Source organism: Hemitrygon akajei, chromosome 13 (genome assembly GCF_048418815.1).
Source record: "Hemitrygon akajei chromosome 13, sHemAka1.3, whole genome shotgun sequence".
NCBI classification, from domain to species: domain Eukaryota; kingdom Metazoa; phylum Chordata; class Chondrichthyes; order Myliobatiformes; family Dasyatidae; genus Hemitrygon; species Hemitrygon akajei.
The window spans coordinates 36,824,019-36,838,874 of NC_133136.1; the positions used below are offsets into that span (position 1 = coordinate 36,824,019).

Genomic DNA, 14,856 nt, shown 5'->3' on the forward strand with positions numbered 1-14,856 from the left:
GAGACAACGATGCATAAAACAAGAACAGACAGAATGAGAAACAGTTTCTTCCGCTGAGCCATTAGGCTTCTGAACTCCCTCTACATCGCATTCAAAGTGACACTGGTTAACCTGTTCTGTACCTTACAATATTTAATTTATGCACTTTAGTTTGTTATTTATGCATAATTGATCCTTAGATTTTATCCTTCCTTTCATAAGTTATTGTGTGTTATGTGTACTACTGTGTCTTACACCCAGGTTTGGAGAAATGTCTGCTCATTTGATGGTATATGTGTATGTAGTTCAATGACAATAAACTTGACTTGATGAAGCTAAGTTTCAATAATTTTGAAGCATTTTTTCAATATTTCTTTATGTATGGCACAGAACATTCTGACACAATTAGAAGATGACCAAATCAGGGAGCAATGGTGAGTGGGCTGGCAATTCAGAAATTTTCATGGCATGCCCTGCTATTTCCTCACTTTCTCCACATATAATCTCATCTAACCAACACCCATACATGCAAATTAAACAACAAGTTTTTATTGTTAAGTTTGGAGACCGCATTCTTTAGCAACTTGCCTTGGGAGATTCCAAGAGCAACACTTTAAAACACATTAACAGAAGGGTAAGTGGCTCAGTGTTGACCAGAAAATCCATGTGAAGATAATTCTGAAAGTCCTCAAATATTCTGCCACACTTGAAGCAACACATGCAATTTACAGCCTTGCAGCAAAAATCAGTAATTAGTAAAATGCAGAAAATCTCAATATAAAATTAATTTGTGAATAATAATACAACCTTCATCCAAAACAAAGTCAGCAATTATAATTAAATTTGTAAATCAAATCATTTTTTGTTTTTGTAGCAATTTGTATTTGAGGCCTCCAGTGAACTAAGTAGCACATTTAGCACCATAAATCCAAGCCAGTAAAAAGTCAATATGGATGTATGACAAATCCATTAATGTTTTGAGGTTGTAATGTAACTAGCAGAATGGATAAGGCAAAAAGAAAACATGGAAATCTTTGAATTTCTGAAGACCTTCTTTAAATTGCAGGTGAAACCATCCTCCCTCCCAGGGACTCTGTGTACACTTTTCATTGCCTCAGTTCAGCAAAATCAAAGCCTCTATTGACCTTGGATGTTCTTTCTTCTCCCCTCTCTCATGGGGCAGAAGATACTGAAGTCAGAGAACACATGCCAGCAGGCTCACAGATTGCTTCTATCCCACTGTTAACAGACTCTTGTGCAATAACGCTGTCTCTTGACCTCACATTCTACTTCGTTATGATCTCGCACTTTATTAATTACCAAGCATCACACACAAAAGTGCTGGCGGAACCCAGCAGGCCAGGCAACATCTATGGAAAAGAGTAAACATCTGATGTTTCGGGCCAAGACCCTTCATCAGGACTGGAGCTGAGAAGTTGATTGGTGAAAGAGATGAGGGCTGGAGGAGGGTGATTCTAATAGAAGAGGATAGAAGACCATGGAAGAAAGGGAAGGGAAGGAAGCACATGAGGGAGATAATGGACAGGTTAGGAGATAAGGTGAGAGAGGGAAACTGGAATGGAGAATGGTGAAAACGGCGGGGGGGGGGGAATAACTGGAATTTTGAGAGATGGATGGTCATGCCATCAGGTTAGATGCTACCCATACCGAATATAAAATGCTGCATCTCCAACCTGAGCGTGGTCTCATTGCAGCAGTAGAGGAGACCATGGACTGACATGTTTGAATGGGAAGAGCAATTGAAATGAGTGGCTACCGGGAGATCCCATATTTTCCAGCAGACAGAGAGTAGGTGCACGGTGAAGCAGTCTCCCAATCTACATTGGGTCTCACCAATATACAAGATGCCACACTGGGAGCACCAAATACTGTATATGACCCTAACAGACTCACAGGTGAAGTGTCGTCTCACCTAGAAGGACTGTTTGCTGCCCTGAATGGTAGTGAGGGAGGAGGTATAGAGGCAGATATGGCAAGTTCTGTTTGCAAGGATAAGTATCAGGAACAGGAGGGAGATCAGTGAAGAGGGACGAGTTGGCAAAAGAGTCACATAGGGAGCAATCCCTGCAGAAAGTGGAAATTTGGGGGCAAGGAGGGAAAGATGTGCTTGGTGGTGGGATCCCGTTGGAGATGGCAAAAGTTATGAAGAATTATGTGCTGGATGTGGAGGCTAGTGGGTTGGTAGATGAGGACAAAAGGAATCCTATCCCTGGTGTAGTAGCAGGAGGATGGGGTGAAGACAGTTGTGCACAAAGTGGAAGATATGAGGGTGAGGGCAGCATTGATGGTGGAGGAAGGGAAGTCCCTTCCTTTGAAGGAGGACATCTTGTTAGTTCTGTAATGAAAAGCCTCATTCTGAAAGCAGATATGGCAGAGACAGGAAGTGAGAAAAGGGGATGGCATTTTTCCAAGTGACAGTGTGAGAAGAGGTGTGAGTAGGTGTGAGAATCAGCGGGTTTATAAAAGATATCAGTAGATGGAGATGGAGAGTTTGAGAAAGGAGAGGGAGGTATCGGCAATGGACCAATTAAATATGAGGGCAGGAGGCAAGGTTGATGAAGTCGGTGAGCCCAGCATGGGTGCAGGAAGCAGCACGAATGTTGTAGTGCAGCAAGATTTGGGGAGCAATACGGGTGTAGGCTTGAAACATGGACTGTTCCACATAGCTGACAAAAAAGCAGGCACGGCAGGGGCCCGTACGAGTTCCCACAGTTACACTTTTGGTTTGGAAGAAGTGGGAGGAGCCAAAGGAGAAATTACTGAGAGTGAGGGCCAGTTCTGCCAGATGGAGAGAAGTTGTGGTGGAAGGGAAATGGTTGTGTTTGCTGTCCAGAAAGAAACAGACAGATTCAAGGCCCTCCTGATGGGGGACAGAGGTTTATAGGGACTAGATATCCATAGTGAAAATGAGACAATCAGGGCCAGGGAACGTGAAGTCATTGAAAAGATCTAGAGCATGTGAAGTGTCACGTATGTAGGTAGGAAGGGGCTGAACCGGGGGAGATAAAACAGAGTCGAGGTTTCGAAGATATAAGTTCAGTGGGGAGGGACAAGCAGAAACAGTGGGTCTACCTGGACAGGCAGGTTGATGGATCTTGGGTAGGAGGTAGAAGTGGTAGGGTGAGGGGACTACGAGGTTAGTGACAGTAGATGGGAGTTATCCAGGGTTGATAAGGTCAGTGATGGTGTGGGAGACAATGGCCTGGTGCTCCTTTATGGGGTCCTGTTCAAGGGGTTAGTAAGAGGAGGTGTCTGAGAGTTGTCGCTTGTCCTCAGCAAGGTAGAGGTCAGTCTACAAGACAACTACAGCACCCTGCTTCACATGCACTTGTTTCTGCAGCTTTATCCTTTATTGCTTTAACTTTTTCTACCTTAATTCTCAATGTAATGATTTGATTTGTATGAACAATATGCAATACAAGCTTTTTCCTTTATCTTGGTACACGTGACATAATTAACTAATACCAAAATACCAAAGTTAGAGAATGCAGTAATAGGTTTTGCATACTCGCATGAATTGAGGAGCGATTAATGGCAAATAACAGAAAAGGAATAGCCGATTAGAAGGCTGCGACTTGAGGGGTGCCATAGCTGTACCCAATTCATATCAGTTGCCCACTATGATAGATGAAAGAAATGTATTATTTAAGGAAGGCAAATGCAATGTTAGGATTCATTTCGAGAGGACTGGAATATAAGAGCAAGGATGTGATGTGGAGGCTTTTTAAGGCACTGGTCAGACTGCATTTTGAGTGTTGCGTGCAGTTTTGGATCCATTGTCTTAGAAAATCTGGGTGGTGGGATGGAGATACATCTCAACTAAAAGAAGCGTAAGGTGCTCTTCCTCTCCACAACTCTGCAGGTCACCTTTGGGCAAGGTGTAGCACCTGCTTAGCCATCTGATCATAGTATGTGAAGCCATGGGAGCAGATGGTGGATGGTCTTATGAGCAGCTGGTGCATATGACAAGTCTTGGTTATGCGACCATTGACACCAGACAGAAAATCTCTGAAGAGTTTTGATAAGGACTGGGGTCATCCATCTTGTAAAGACTCTGCCCAGAGAAAGGCAATGGCAAACCATTTGTGTAGAAAAACTTGTCAAGAACAATCATAGTCATAAACCATGATCACCTACATCATACGACAGGGCTCATAATGATTTATGGTGATCAAAGAAATGATCGGAGAGAAGGTCCAGAGGATCATGAGTCTGATCTCAGGAATGAAAGGGTTAACATATCAGGAGCATTTGATTGTTCTGGGCCTGTGCTTGCTGGACCTTAGAAGAATGAGCAGACCCATCAAATATTGAAAGGCCTAGATAGAGAGGATGTTTCCTATTTTGGGGAGTTTAGGACCAGAGGGCACAGCTTCAGAATAGAAGGATGTTTGTGTAAAACATATGAGGAGGAATTTCTTTAGCCAAAGGGTGGTGGATCTGTGGAATTCATTGCCATGGGTGGCTGTGGAGGCTAAGTTATTGAGTATAAATGAAGTAGAGACTAATAGGTTCTTGATTAGTTAGGGCATCAAAGGTTATGAGGCGAAAGGATGAGAATGGGGTTGAGAGGGATAATAAATCAGCCATGATGGAATGCAGAGCAGACTCTATGGGCTGAATGGCCTAATCCTGCTCCTATGTCTTATAGTCTTATTACTTAAATGCTGAGATAATGAAAAGTTTGGTGTTTGAAAGGACCTAGTCATCCTTGCACATGAATCATTGAAAGTTAGCATGTAGACTCAAGAAGTAATTAGAAAGGCAACGAGTTCAAATACTTCACTTGTTAAAGAATTTCGTAGAAAGGTAAAACTATCTTCTAGCAATTATATAGAGTACTGGTGAGACTATTCCTGCAGTGTTATATTCTGGTCTTTTTCGATCCCAACCAAAGTACTTGAAATAGAGGGAGTGAAGCAAAGGTTCACCAGATTCTGGAATGAGAGTATTGTCTGATGAGGAACAGGTCCGGTATTCTCTAGAGTTAGAACAATGTGAGATGATCTTTTTGGGAAAAAAATTTGGAGATAAGTTAAAATACCTTCACCAACAGAGTAGAAAATCTTTGGGATCCTTGGCACACAGTGGAGGCCCAGTTGAAAGTTGGAAATTGCCAGTTTTTTGGATATTAAGTGAAACAATATGGAGCTGGTGCAAAACAACAAATTTCAATGTCTTATAAGTCAGTGATAATAAACTTAATTCTGACTCTGAAATTAGTCTGAAAGATTTGTTTGTGATCTTGTTGTATGATGTACCAGATGTAAGGGATCTAGTTATCCAATTTTTATTTCTTACCTTCTAATGAACAAGGGTAATTTCTGTTAATATGATCATTAGCATTTTGAGATGCATTATTGCAAGAATGAATCCAGATCTGCATTGTTATAGATGCATCCATATGATCCAGGATTACTGGATCACTTGCTGCTGGAGTAGTATATAAATCATCAATTGAAGCTCATAGCCTTTAATCTAAAAATATGAACCATCTTGTGCAGTCTCTCAGATCTATGGGTTCCGAAATGACTGAAGCTGAAGTGGAACCTGTAAAATCTGTCATTACTACAGACCACTGTGGAGGCCAAGTCATTGGATATACTTAAAATGAAGATTGATAAGTTCTTGATTTGTCAAGGCATCAAAAGTTACGGGAAGAAGGCAGGACAATGAGATTGAGAGGGATGATGGATTAACCATAATGTAATGGCGGATCAGACTTGATGGGCCAAATAGCCCAATTCTTCTCCTGTGCCTTATGGTCTAAATAACGTAGCCAGTGTTGTCTAGTTTAATGCAAGTCAATTAACACAATCCCATTGTTTTAGAAAGCATCTCTTGAGGAATCAGTTCTCTGCTGTGGGCCAGCAGTCTGCTCTATAGACTATACTGTTTGTTTGCAAAGCTGTTCTTTTAACTTCAGACTGATTATTGCTTGCAATTAAGATCTGAAGACTTGTTCTTGTTTACAACAGGAAGCTGAACAAAAAACCTTTGGTTGGAAGTTTAATTTACTCAGAAACAATTCTTTGAGGTTTCAGCTACTGTGTTAGAAAGTTGAGCTTGGCAAAAAAGAACCCTGGCCTTGGAGAGTGAATATCCATCACAAGTCTAGAGGCTGTGGTGAACTACATATACCTGTCTGGACACGCCCCCTGCTGACTGCTCCTGTGGCTCCTCCCACAGACCCCTGTATAAAGGCGATTGAGGCCTGAGCCCGGCCCTCAGTCTCCAGGATGTAGTATGGTGGTTAACTACTGCTTGTTCTTTCTTCCAGTCAATAAAAGCCGATATCTTGCCTTCACGTCTCAGAGAGAGTTATAGATGGTGCATCAGAGGCCCAGACTGGTGTTGGAGGCCTGTTTGTGCCTCTGTGTGTGAAGGGGTGAGTAGGTGGGAGACTAAGAAAGGGCCTTGTTTTGTTGTTCTTGCTTGTGTTGTTCTGCTGAACATTGTGGGCATGCTGTATTGGCACCTGAATGTGTAGCAAAACTTGTGGGCCATCCCCAGCACATCCTTGGGTATGTTGGAATGCAAAGAACACTGTATGTCTCGATGTACGTGTGATAAATAAATCTGAATCTAGAGGTAATCTTCATCTCACAAGCTGATGGTGAACTGCTGCCCTGTAGACCATGGGCTTTATGCCAGGTTTCAAGTCTTGACTGTCAATCAATTTTTTTTAAATCAGACTACGAAAAGGTTGTGCGGTTACACGAGAGTTTCACAATAAATGCCTGTCTGACTGAGTGTTGGAAGGAATTCATGTTTCGCAATGTCCTGTCACGGATAATTACTTTTAAGGATATGTTGTCAGAGGACCTTTGTTTTTGTAGAAACTAATTGTTTGCAGAGTGAACAAATCAACAATGATTCAAAACTTGAGCATACACAAGCAGTGACTGCAAGTGTAATTGAAGTTGCAATAGGTCTCGAGTGTTACACTGCAATTTAGAAACAGAACAACAACCCATAATCTTTAGTATTTGTCCAGAACTAATTTACATAAAATAGTGGTTATCTGTTCAATTGTGGTTAATACAGTTAATGCAAATCAACTGATCTTAAGTGACCAGTTGAAACTGCCATTGCAAAGACTACCGATATTCGTAACCCTGCCCTGCTTTATCCCACCTGCCACTGAATCTGTCATTCTGGGCATTGTCATTTCAAAGTAAATTTATTATCAAAGCACTTGAGGATCATTCTCTTGTGGGCATCCGTAGTAAATAGAAAGAAACACAATAGAATCAATGACAAACAGCACACTGCAGACACAACTAATGTTCAAAAGACAACAAACTTCAAATGCAAAAAAATTTTTAATGTAATAATGATAAATAACCAATATAATATCAGAAACATAAGTTGTAGAGCCCTTAAAAGTAAGTCCATAGGTTTTGGGATCAGTTCAGTGTGGGGTGAATGAAGTAATCCCCTCTGATTCAGTCTACTGTCTGCTCTGATATCAAGCATCCATTTACACTCATCCCATTTTATTCTCCCCTCATCCCTATCAACTACATAGAGCACAGAAATCTACAGCACATTACAGGCCCCTAGGCCCACAATATTGTGCCAACCATGACATGTCCAGAGGTTCAATTGTTCAGAATGGTGGGAGGAATGTGATCTAGGGGATGTGACCGTGGATTGATTGATGATGCCCAATTTTGTCCAGGGTAATTATCAACCTGAACTAATCTTGGCTAATTCACTGTTATAAGAAATTTGTATAAGAGATTGAGCAATGACATAATTTCTCAAAATATTTTTGTTACTTTTCAACTGATAAAGTATTTAAATACACTGATTCTAAAACTCCACTGCAGTTTCCTCTATCCCATCTCCACAAGAGTGAGATAATGGGGCTCCTATAACCTAACACCTCCTAATACCTCTGTACCTCTGCCATGATTATTCTAAACACTGGTGCTCCACAAGATTACATCCTCAGTCTCCTACTTTACTCCCTGTACACTTGAGACTGAGTGCCCAGATTCTACTCGAACTCCATCCATTTCACTGCTGTAGTGGATCATATCTCCGATAGCAATGAGTTAGAGTGCAGGAAGGAGATAAAGAAATTTGTAACATGGTGTTATGGCAACCTTTCACTCGACATCAGCAGAATAAACCTGTGGCCACAATAAACTGCAGAGGGTTGTGGACGCAGTTCAGCACATCATGAAACCATCTTCCCTTCTATGGACTCTGTCTATTATTCCAGTGTTTCAAGACAATCAAAGATCCACCCTGGACATTCTCTCTTCTCCCCTCTTCCATTCAGCAGGAGAAACAAAAGTCTGAAAAGCCGGGCTTAAAGACAGCTTCTACCTTACTCTTGTAACACTATTAAATAGTTCCTTAGAACAATTAGATGGACTCTTGACCTCATAATCTTCCTTATTATAATTTTGCACCTTATTATTTACCCGCAATGTACTCTCCCTGTAGCTCTTGTACTTTATTCTACATTGTTTTACCTCAATGCACCATGTAATTATTTGAGCTGTATCAATAGTGTGCAAGACAAACATTTCATTTTATCTTGGTATATGTGACAATAAATCCATACCGTGTTGGCGCGTGGCCTAGTGGATAAGGCATCGGTCTAGTGATCTGAAGGTCACTGGTTCGAGCCTCAGCTGAGGCAACGTGTTGTGTCCTTGAGCAAGGCACTGAACAACATACTGCTCCGACACTAGTACAAGCTGCTTGGGTCCTAGTGCCCCTCCCTTGGACAACATCGATGGTGTGGAGAGGGGAGACTTGCAGCTAGGGCAACTGCCGATCTCCCATACAACCCTGCTCAGGCCTGCGCCCTGGAAACCTTCCAAGGCGCAAATCCATGGTCTCACAAGACTAACCTAAATCCATACCAATTCCAGTGCAGATATGTTGTAAGATTTTTACTTTTTTTTAGCACATTGACTTACTTAAAATAATGTATATCTTCAATATGAATGAAGTACAGGCTTCCCCCGCTATCCAAAGGTAGACCGTTCCTATGAAACCGTTTGTAAGCCGAAATGTTGTAAAGCGAAGAAGTAATTACCATCAATTCATATGGGAAAAATTTTTGAGCGTTCCCAGACCCAAAAAATAACCTACCAAATCAAACCAAATAACACATAAAACCTAAAAGCAGGAATGATATGATAAATACACAGCCTATATAAAGTAGAAATATTGTATGTATGGTGTAGTTTCACTTATCAAAATTGGGAAGACAGCGAGCCAAAATTGATCTGGAGAAAAAAATCGGCACGTACACACATACGTACATACATGCCTACGCACGTACACGCATGCACACACAACTTCCCACAGAAGGCTTCACGGTCATGGTAGTCTTTCTTGGGGTAAACACACATATAAAGTGGGCCTCCTTTTTTCGTAAAATTGAAAATCCTCTTTGGTTAGCGAAAACAGGCACTAATGTAGGTCTTTCGTAACAGCAAGCTATCGTAAAGCAAACGTTCAAAAAACGGGGCCACCTGTATTGCCATTTTGATGAAGTATGATGACACTGTCAATATCATTCAAAAAATTTTCCACCATAGATCAAAGCTCAGACAAGATGGATTAAAATTTTTAAAAATTGAGCTAAATCCTGCTGACATTGTTTTTAGGTGAAACACTATCATGTGGTGCAACATTTTCTGCATATTAAATTTTGAATTTCCATTTAACACTGCAGGTTGCTAGTAGGAGCCCCATGGAATGGATTTCCAGAGAATCGCATGGGAGATGTCTATAAATGTCCAGTCAGTGGCAACAGTGCAAGTTGTGAGAAACTTAGCTTGGGAGGTATGCTTGATGACATGAAAGGCACTTATTTGGTGACCTATCTAAGTAACCGGACCTGTTCTTTCTCCTCACAGCCTGGTTCATTTTTGTCACACATTTAATGATGTCTGTTCCTTGTCATTTGTTGCCTCCTCCAATTTCTCAGATCTGCACCCAGCCTGGCATGTTATACCGGCATACATGTGTGCTGTACTTTCCACTTACGTAAGAAATCAGTTGAATCTATCTTCTTCTTCTGAAGCCCATACCCCTACTGGGGCACAGGTCACCAACAGCAGCCATCCTCTTTCCCCAGGTGTAGCCCATCTCCTTGGTTTATCCTTCATCTCCCAAGAGCTTCTGTTGGCATTTCTGTAGCACTGGGTTTTTAACGGGATGGGGTTGCTAGCCCCATGCCCAACCCTCCTCCTTTTGCAACCGGGGTTGGGACTGTCCATGGTGGAATTAATATATCACCTGACAACAATTTTGGCTCTGTTCTTTGAACCCCGAGCATTAGAGTAGAAACTGAAATTGCCGGAATTAGTCAGCGGGTCAGGCAGCATCAATGAAAAGAGAAACGGTTAACATTTCAGATCTGAGACCCTATGTCAGAAGGAAGAAAGAGAAGATAAATTAGCTTTCAGGAGCAGAGAAGGAAGAGGTAGGAAGGGAGAAGGCAGGGATATCTCTGAAAGGATGAATCTAAAAGAGATGAAGTCTCAGCTGGAATGAAATTGTGCTTCTTTGTGATATGTGTTGTTAATAGTGGGGATATGGTACATACCAAGTAGCCCAAGCTATGCTAATGGAGACAGATAAACTGAGACAAGACCACTGATGGGTGACTAGAAGAAATGGACCTTTCTACAATAGAGAGAGAGAGGAGGAGGCTATTTCCTAACATTGAAGTCTTTGCTATGGAATCCAGAGCCCCTGGACATGGGGACTGCCAAGGATTTCAGCAATCTCCTCAAGTTCCTGAGGTTATTTTCTTGTGCATGGACATGTGGAAGCAACTAGTGAATGTGAACTTGTGCATAATGATCAGAAAGTCCCTTATCTTTTGGAGTGATTACTTCCACTTCCCTTGCCTTCAAATTTTATAGTGGTTAAATATTGTCCCTAAGTAAACATCAGATGGTCAATTTCTAAGGGTTTTATCCCTATGGCAAGAAAGAATTAAGCCTCATTGAGTGATATTAGGAAGATAAAGTTACCCACTGTGCTTCAGTGGATTGCCATGACATTTATAATTTCTTTCCTAGAGAGTAATTTGACTGGGAAGGCAGTGTTAGGCCAATGACATTGATACATCTCCATTGATTGTAATTGGAAGATATTCACAATATTTTGTTGTTAATCTTCCTCGTCTAATCCAGCAACTCTTGTAATTATTCTTAACATTTGATAATATCCCATGTTTCCAAGGGAGAAGTATAAGAACACACTTAAGAGGGAAATCAGGAGGATCAAAAGAGGGTATAAAATGGATCTAGTAGGTAATCTATTAAGTAAAGTTCCAAAAGGGTCTATAACTGTACTAAGAGTAAAGGGGTGACTAGGGAGAGAGTAGGTATCCTTGATCTATTTCTTGAGACTCGGGAGATGGGTTGGATCCTCAGTACATACCAAAGAGGACTTATTTTGATAAAATCCAAAATGGTAGACCGGTCTGGAAGACTAGGTGTCATGGAATCAAGGAAAGCTAGTTAGATACACTTAAAATTGGCTTGGAAGTGGGAAGTGAAGGTGCAGTTGGAGGTTCTTTCTCACAATGAAGGCCAGTGACTAGTGGTGTGCAGCAGGGGTTGGTGTTGGAACCGTTGCTATTCATTATTTATAGAGATGATTTGGATGTGAATGTACAAGGTTTGCAGGTGACATAGAATTAGGAGGTGTTATTGATAGTGAAGAAATTTATTGGAGAATTTAGGGGGATCTTGATCCATTAGGGAAATGGGTCAAGGTGTCACAAATAGATTTCAATACAGTTAAGTGTGAAGTGAAGCATTTTGGAAAGTCAAACCAGTGTATGGCTTATACTGTTCCTCCAACCTGAGTGTGGCTTCGTCTTGATAGTAGAGGAGGCCATGGATAGACATATCAGAATGGGAATGGGACGTGGAATTAAAATGTGTGGCCACTGGTTCCAAAGTTTCCTTTTTCATCAGTTCCCTTCTTCCCTTTCAGGTTTTCTTGCTCTTCTTATCTTTCCCCTGAATAAAGAATGAACATTGGGACTATTTTTTATTAACATCTCGATTTTAAAGTAGTCAAAATGCTAAGGGTTTATTGTTCCACATCTTTTTGATAATGCCATTTAATTGTTAAACTGATTACCTATTATCTGCCAAGTGACATTACACTCACTAAAAATGTATTGCTGTGGACCTGCCTATTGCAATTTCCCTGTATTACTGACAAAGTGCAACTTGAACTGTGCAGATTTATTATCAAATATATCACTTCGGTTGTTTTCTGCTGATCTTTCAGATAAAATGAATTTTCCAAATGTGACAGAGATCAAACAGAACATGAGTGCTGGTGCCACACTTGTCAGGAATGATGAAACGGGTGGATTTTTGGTAATCATAGATTTTAAAACTTAAGATCTATGAAATAGGCTAATTATATAACACTTCTGAAGTCTGAATGATACTGAACTTTAGTAACAAATTAAAACTGCAGTGCCTATAAAGTGTTCATCCCCCTTGGAAATTTTCATATTTTATTGTTTTACAACATTGAATCAAGGTGGATTTAATTTGGGTTTTTTTTTAATCAGTATCAACAAAAAAGGACTCTTTCATTTCAAAGTGAAAACAGATCTCTACAAGTGTTCCAAATTAATTACAAATATAAAACACAAAATAATTGATTGCTTAAGTATTCACCCCCTTTAATATGACACAACAAATCATCACTGGTGCAGCCAACTGGTTTTAGAAGTCACATAATTAGTTAAATGGAGATCACCTACGTGCAGTCAAGATGTTTCAATTGATTGTAGTAAAAATACACCTGTGTCTGGAAGGTCCAACTACTGGTGAGTCAGTATCCTAGTGAAAACTACACCATGAAGACAAAAGAACACTCCAAGCAACTCTGTGAAAAGATTATTGAAAAGCACAAGTCAGGAAATGGAAATTTTCTTGTATCCAAGTTACTGAATATCTCTTGCACTACAGTTAAGTCACTCATCAAGAAATGGAAAGGATATGGCACTACTGTAAATTTGCCTTAAGCAGGCTGTTGTCAAAAACTGAGTGACCTTGCAAGAAGAGGACTAGTGAGGGAGGCCACCAAGAGATGAATGACAACTCTGGAGGAGTTACAGGCTTCAGTGGCTGAGATGGGAGAGACTGTGCATACAACAACTGTTCCCCAACTACTTCACCAGTCACTGCTTTATGGGAGCGTGGCAAAGAGAAGGCCACTATTGGAAAAATAACTCAGCTAGAGTTTGCCAGAAGGCATGTGAGAGTCTCTGAAGTCAGCTAGAAGAAGGTTCTATAGTCTGATGAAACCAAAATTGTGGTTTTTGGCCATTAGACTAAATGCTATGTTACACTGTACGTTCTCAAAAACACACCATCCCTGCCGTGAAGCGAGGTGGTGGCTGTGTCATGCTGTGAGGATGCTTCACAGCAGCAGGCCCTGGAAGGCTTGTGAAGGTAGAGGGTAAAATGAATGCAGCAAAATATGGGGAAACCCTAGAGGAAAACCTGATGCAGTCTGCAAGAGAACTGTGACTTGGAAGAAGATTTGTTTTCCAGCAAGACAATGACCAGAGGCATAGAGCTAAAGCTACACTGGATTGGCTTAAAAACAATGAAGTTAATTTCCTGGAGTGGCCAAGTCAGAGCCCAGACCTCAATCCAATTGAGAACTTGTGGCTGGACCTCAAAAAGGCTTTTCACTCACGATCCCCAAGCAATCATACAAAGCTTAAGCAGTTTTATAAAGAAGAATAGGGAAAAATTGCAGTGTCTAGATGTGCAAAGCTGATGGAGATCTATCCACACAGTCTCGAGGCTGTAAACGCTGCCAAAGGTGCATCTACTAAATACTGACTTAAAGGGGGTGAGTAATTATGCAATCAACTATTTTGTGTTTAGTAATTATAATACATTTAGACCTATTTGTAGAAATTTTTCATTTAGACACGCAAGAGTCTTTTCTGTTGATTACTGTCAATAAAGCCAAATTAAATCCGTTGTGATTCAATGTTGCAAAACAATAAAATGTGAAAGCTTCCAAGGGTGGTGAATACTTTTTATAGGTACTGTAGTTTTTCAGAACTTGACCTAATGAATCACATAAATGAAAATGCTTTTCAATCAGAAGTTTCAACAATATATTCATACTTGCTGCATTTACATGCTATTGAGAATCTCCAAAGAATGGTCTGCAGTGTTAATCACTCACTAGGAATTGGTTATTGGTTTATTATTGTCACGTGCTGAAATACAGTGGAAAAGCTTTGTATGCCATCCAGATACTTTGTTCTAAAACACAAGTGCATCAAGGTAGTACAAAGAAAGCAGTAACAAATGCAGAATATACCGTTAAAGGTACAAAGAAAATACAGTGTAAGTAAACAAATAAACTGTAAAGGCCATGATAAGATAGACTGAGAGTTTTTCATACACCAGGTCCATTCCAGAGACTTGTAATACTGAGATAGAAGCTGTTGTTGAGACTGGTGTGGTTTTAAGCCTTTATATCTTCTGCCCGATGGAAGAGGGAGAAGAGAGAATGACCTTCTACTCTTCCCCTCATCACACCTACCACAAAACAACAATGCTGAAAGAAGTCAGTGCTGCTTTTTACTCTAAACCAAAAGGATTAGCCAAGCTGTTGAACCAAAAGTTGAGATGCAATTTCAGTTTCCTATGCAAGATCATTTGAAGAAACTTTGCAAATTTGCCACATTTCTTGTTAGCTCTCTTGTAGATTAGAGCATAGTAATTTTGGGGATGATTTCCTCTATGTATTGTGAGATTGTAAACGTGCTCTTCATTGCACAGAACATAAAATTTCAATCTTCTTGCGTTC

The 14,856-nt window shown here is 40.6% G+C and overlaps 1 protein-coding gene across 2 annotated transcripts in view; it reads left to right on the forward strand.

Moving 5' to 3' along the window:
* LOC140737766 (integrin alpha-2-like) overlaps positions 1-14,856 on the forward strand; it is a 167,874-nt gene that overhangs the window by 62,705 nt on the left and 90,313 nt on the right. For both annotated transcript variants that reach the window (XM_073064396.1, XM_073064395.1), the window contains exons 3-4: positions 9,707-9,816; positions 12,292-12,383. In XM_073064396.1, the coding sequence (XP_072920497.1) occupies positions 9,707-9,816; positions 12,292-12,383 (202 nt within the window). The remainder of the gene's footprint in view (positions 1-9,706; positions 9,817-12,291; positions 12,384-14,856) is intronic.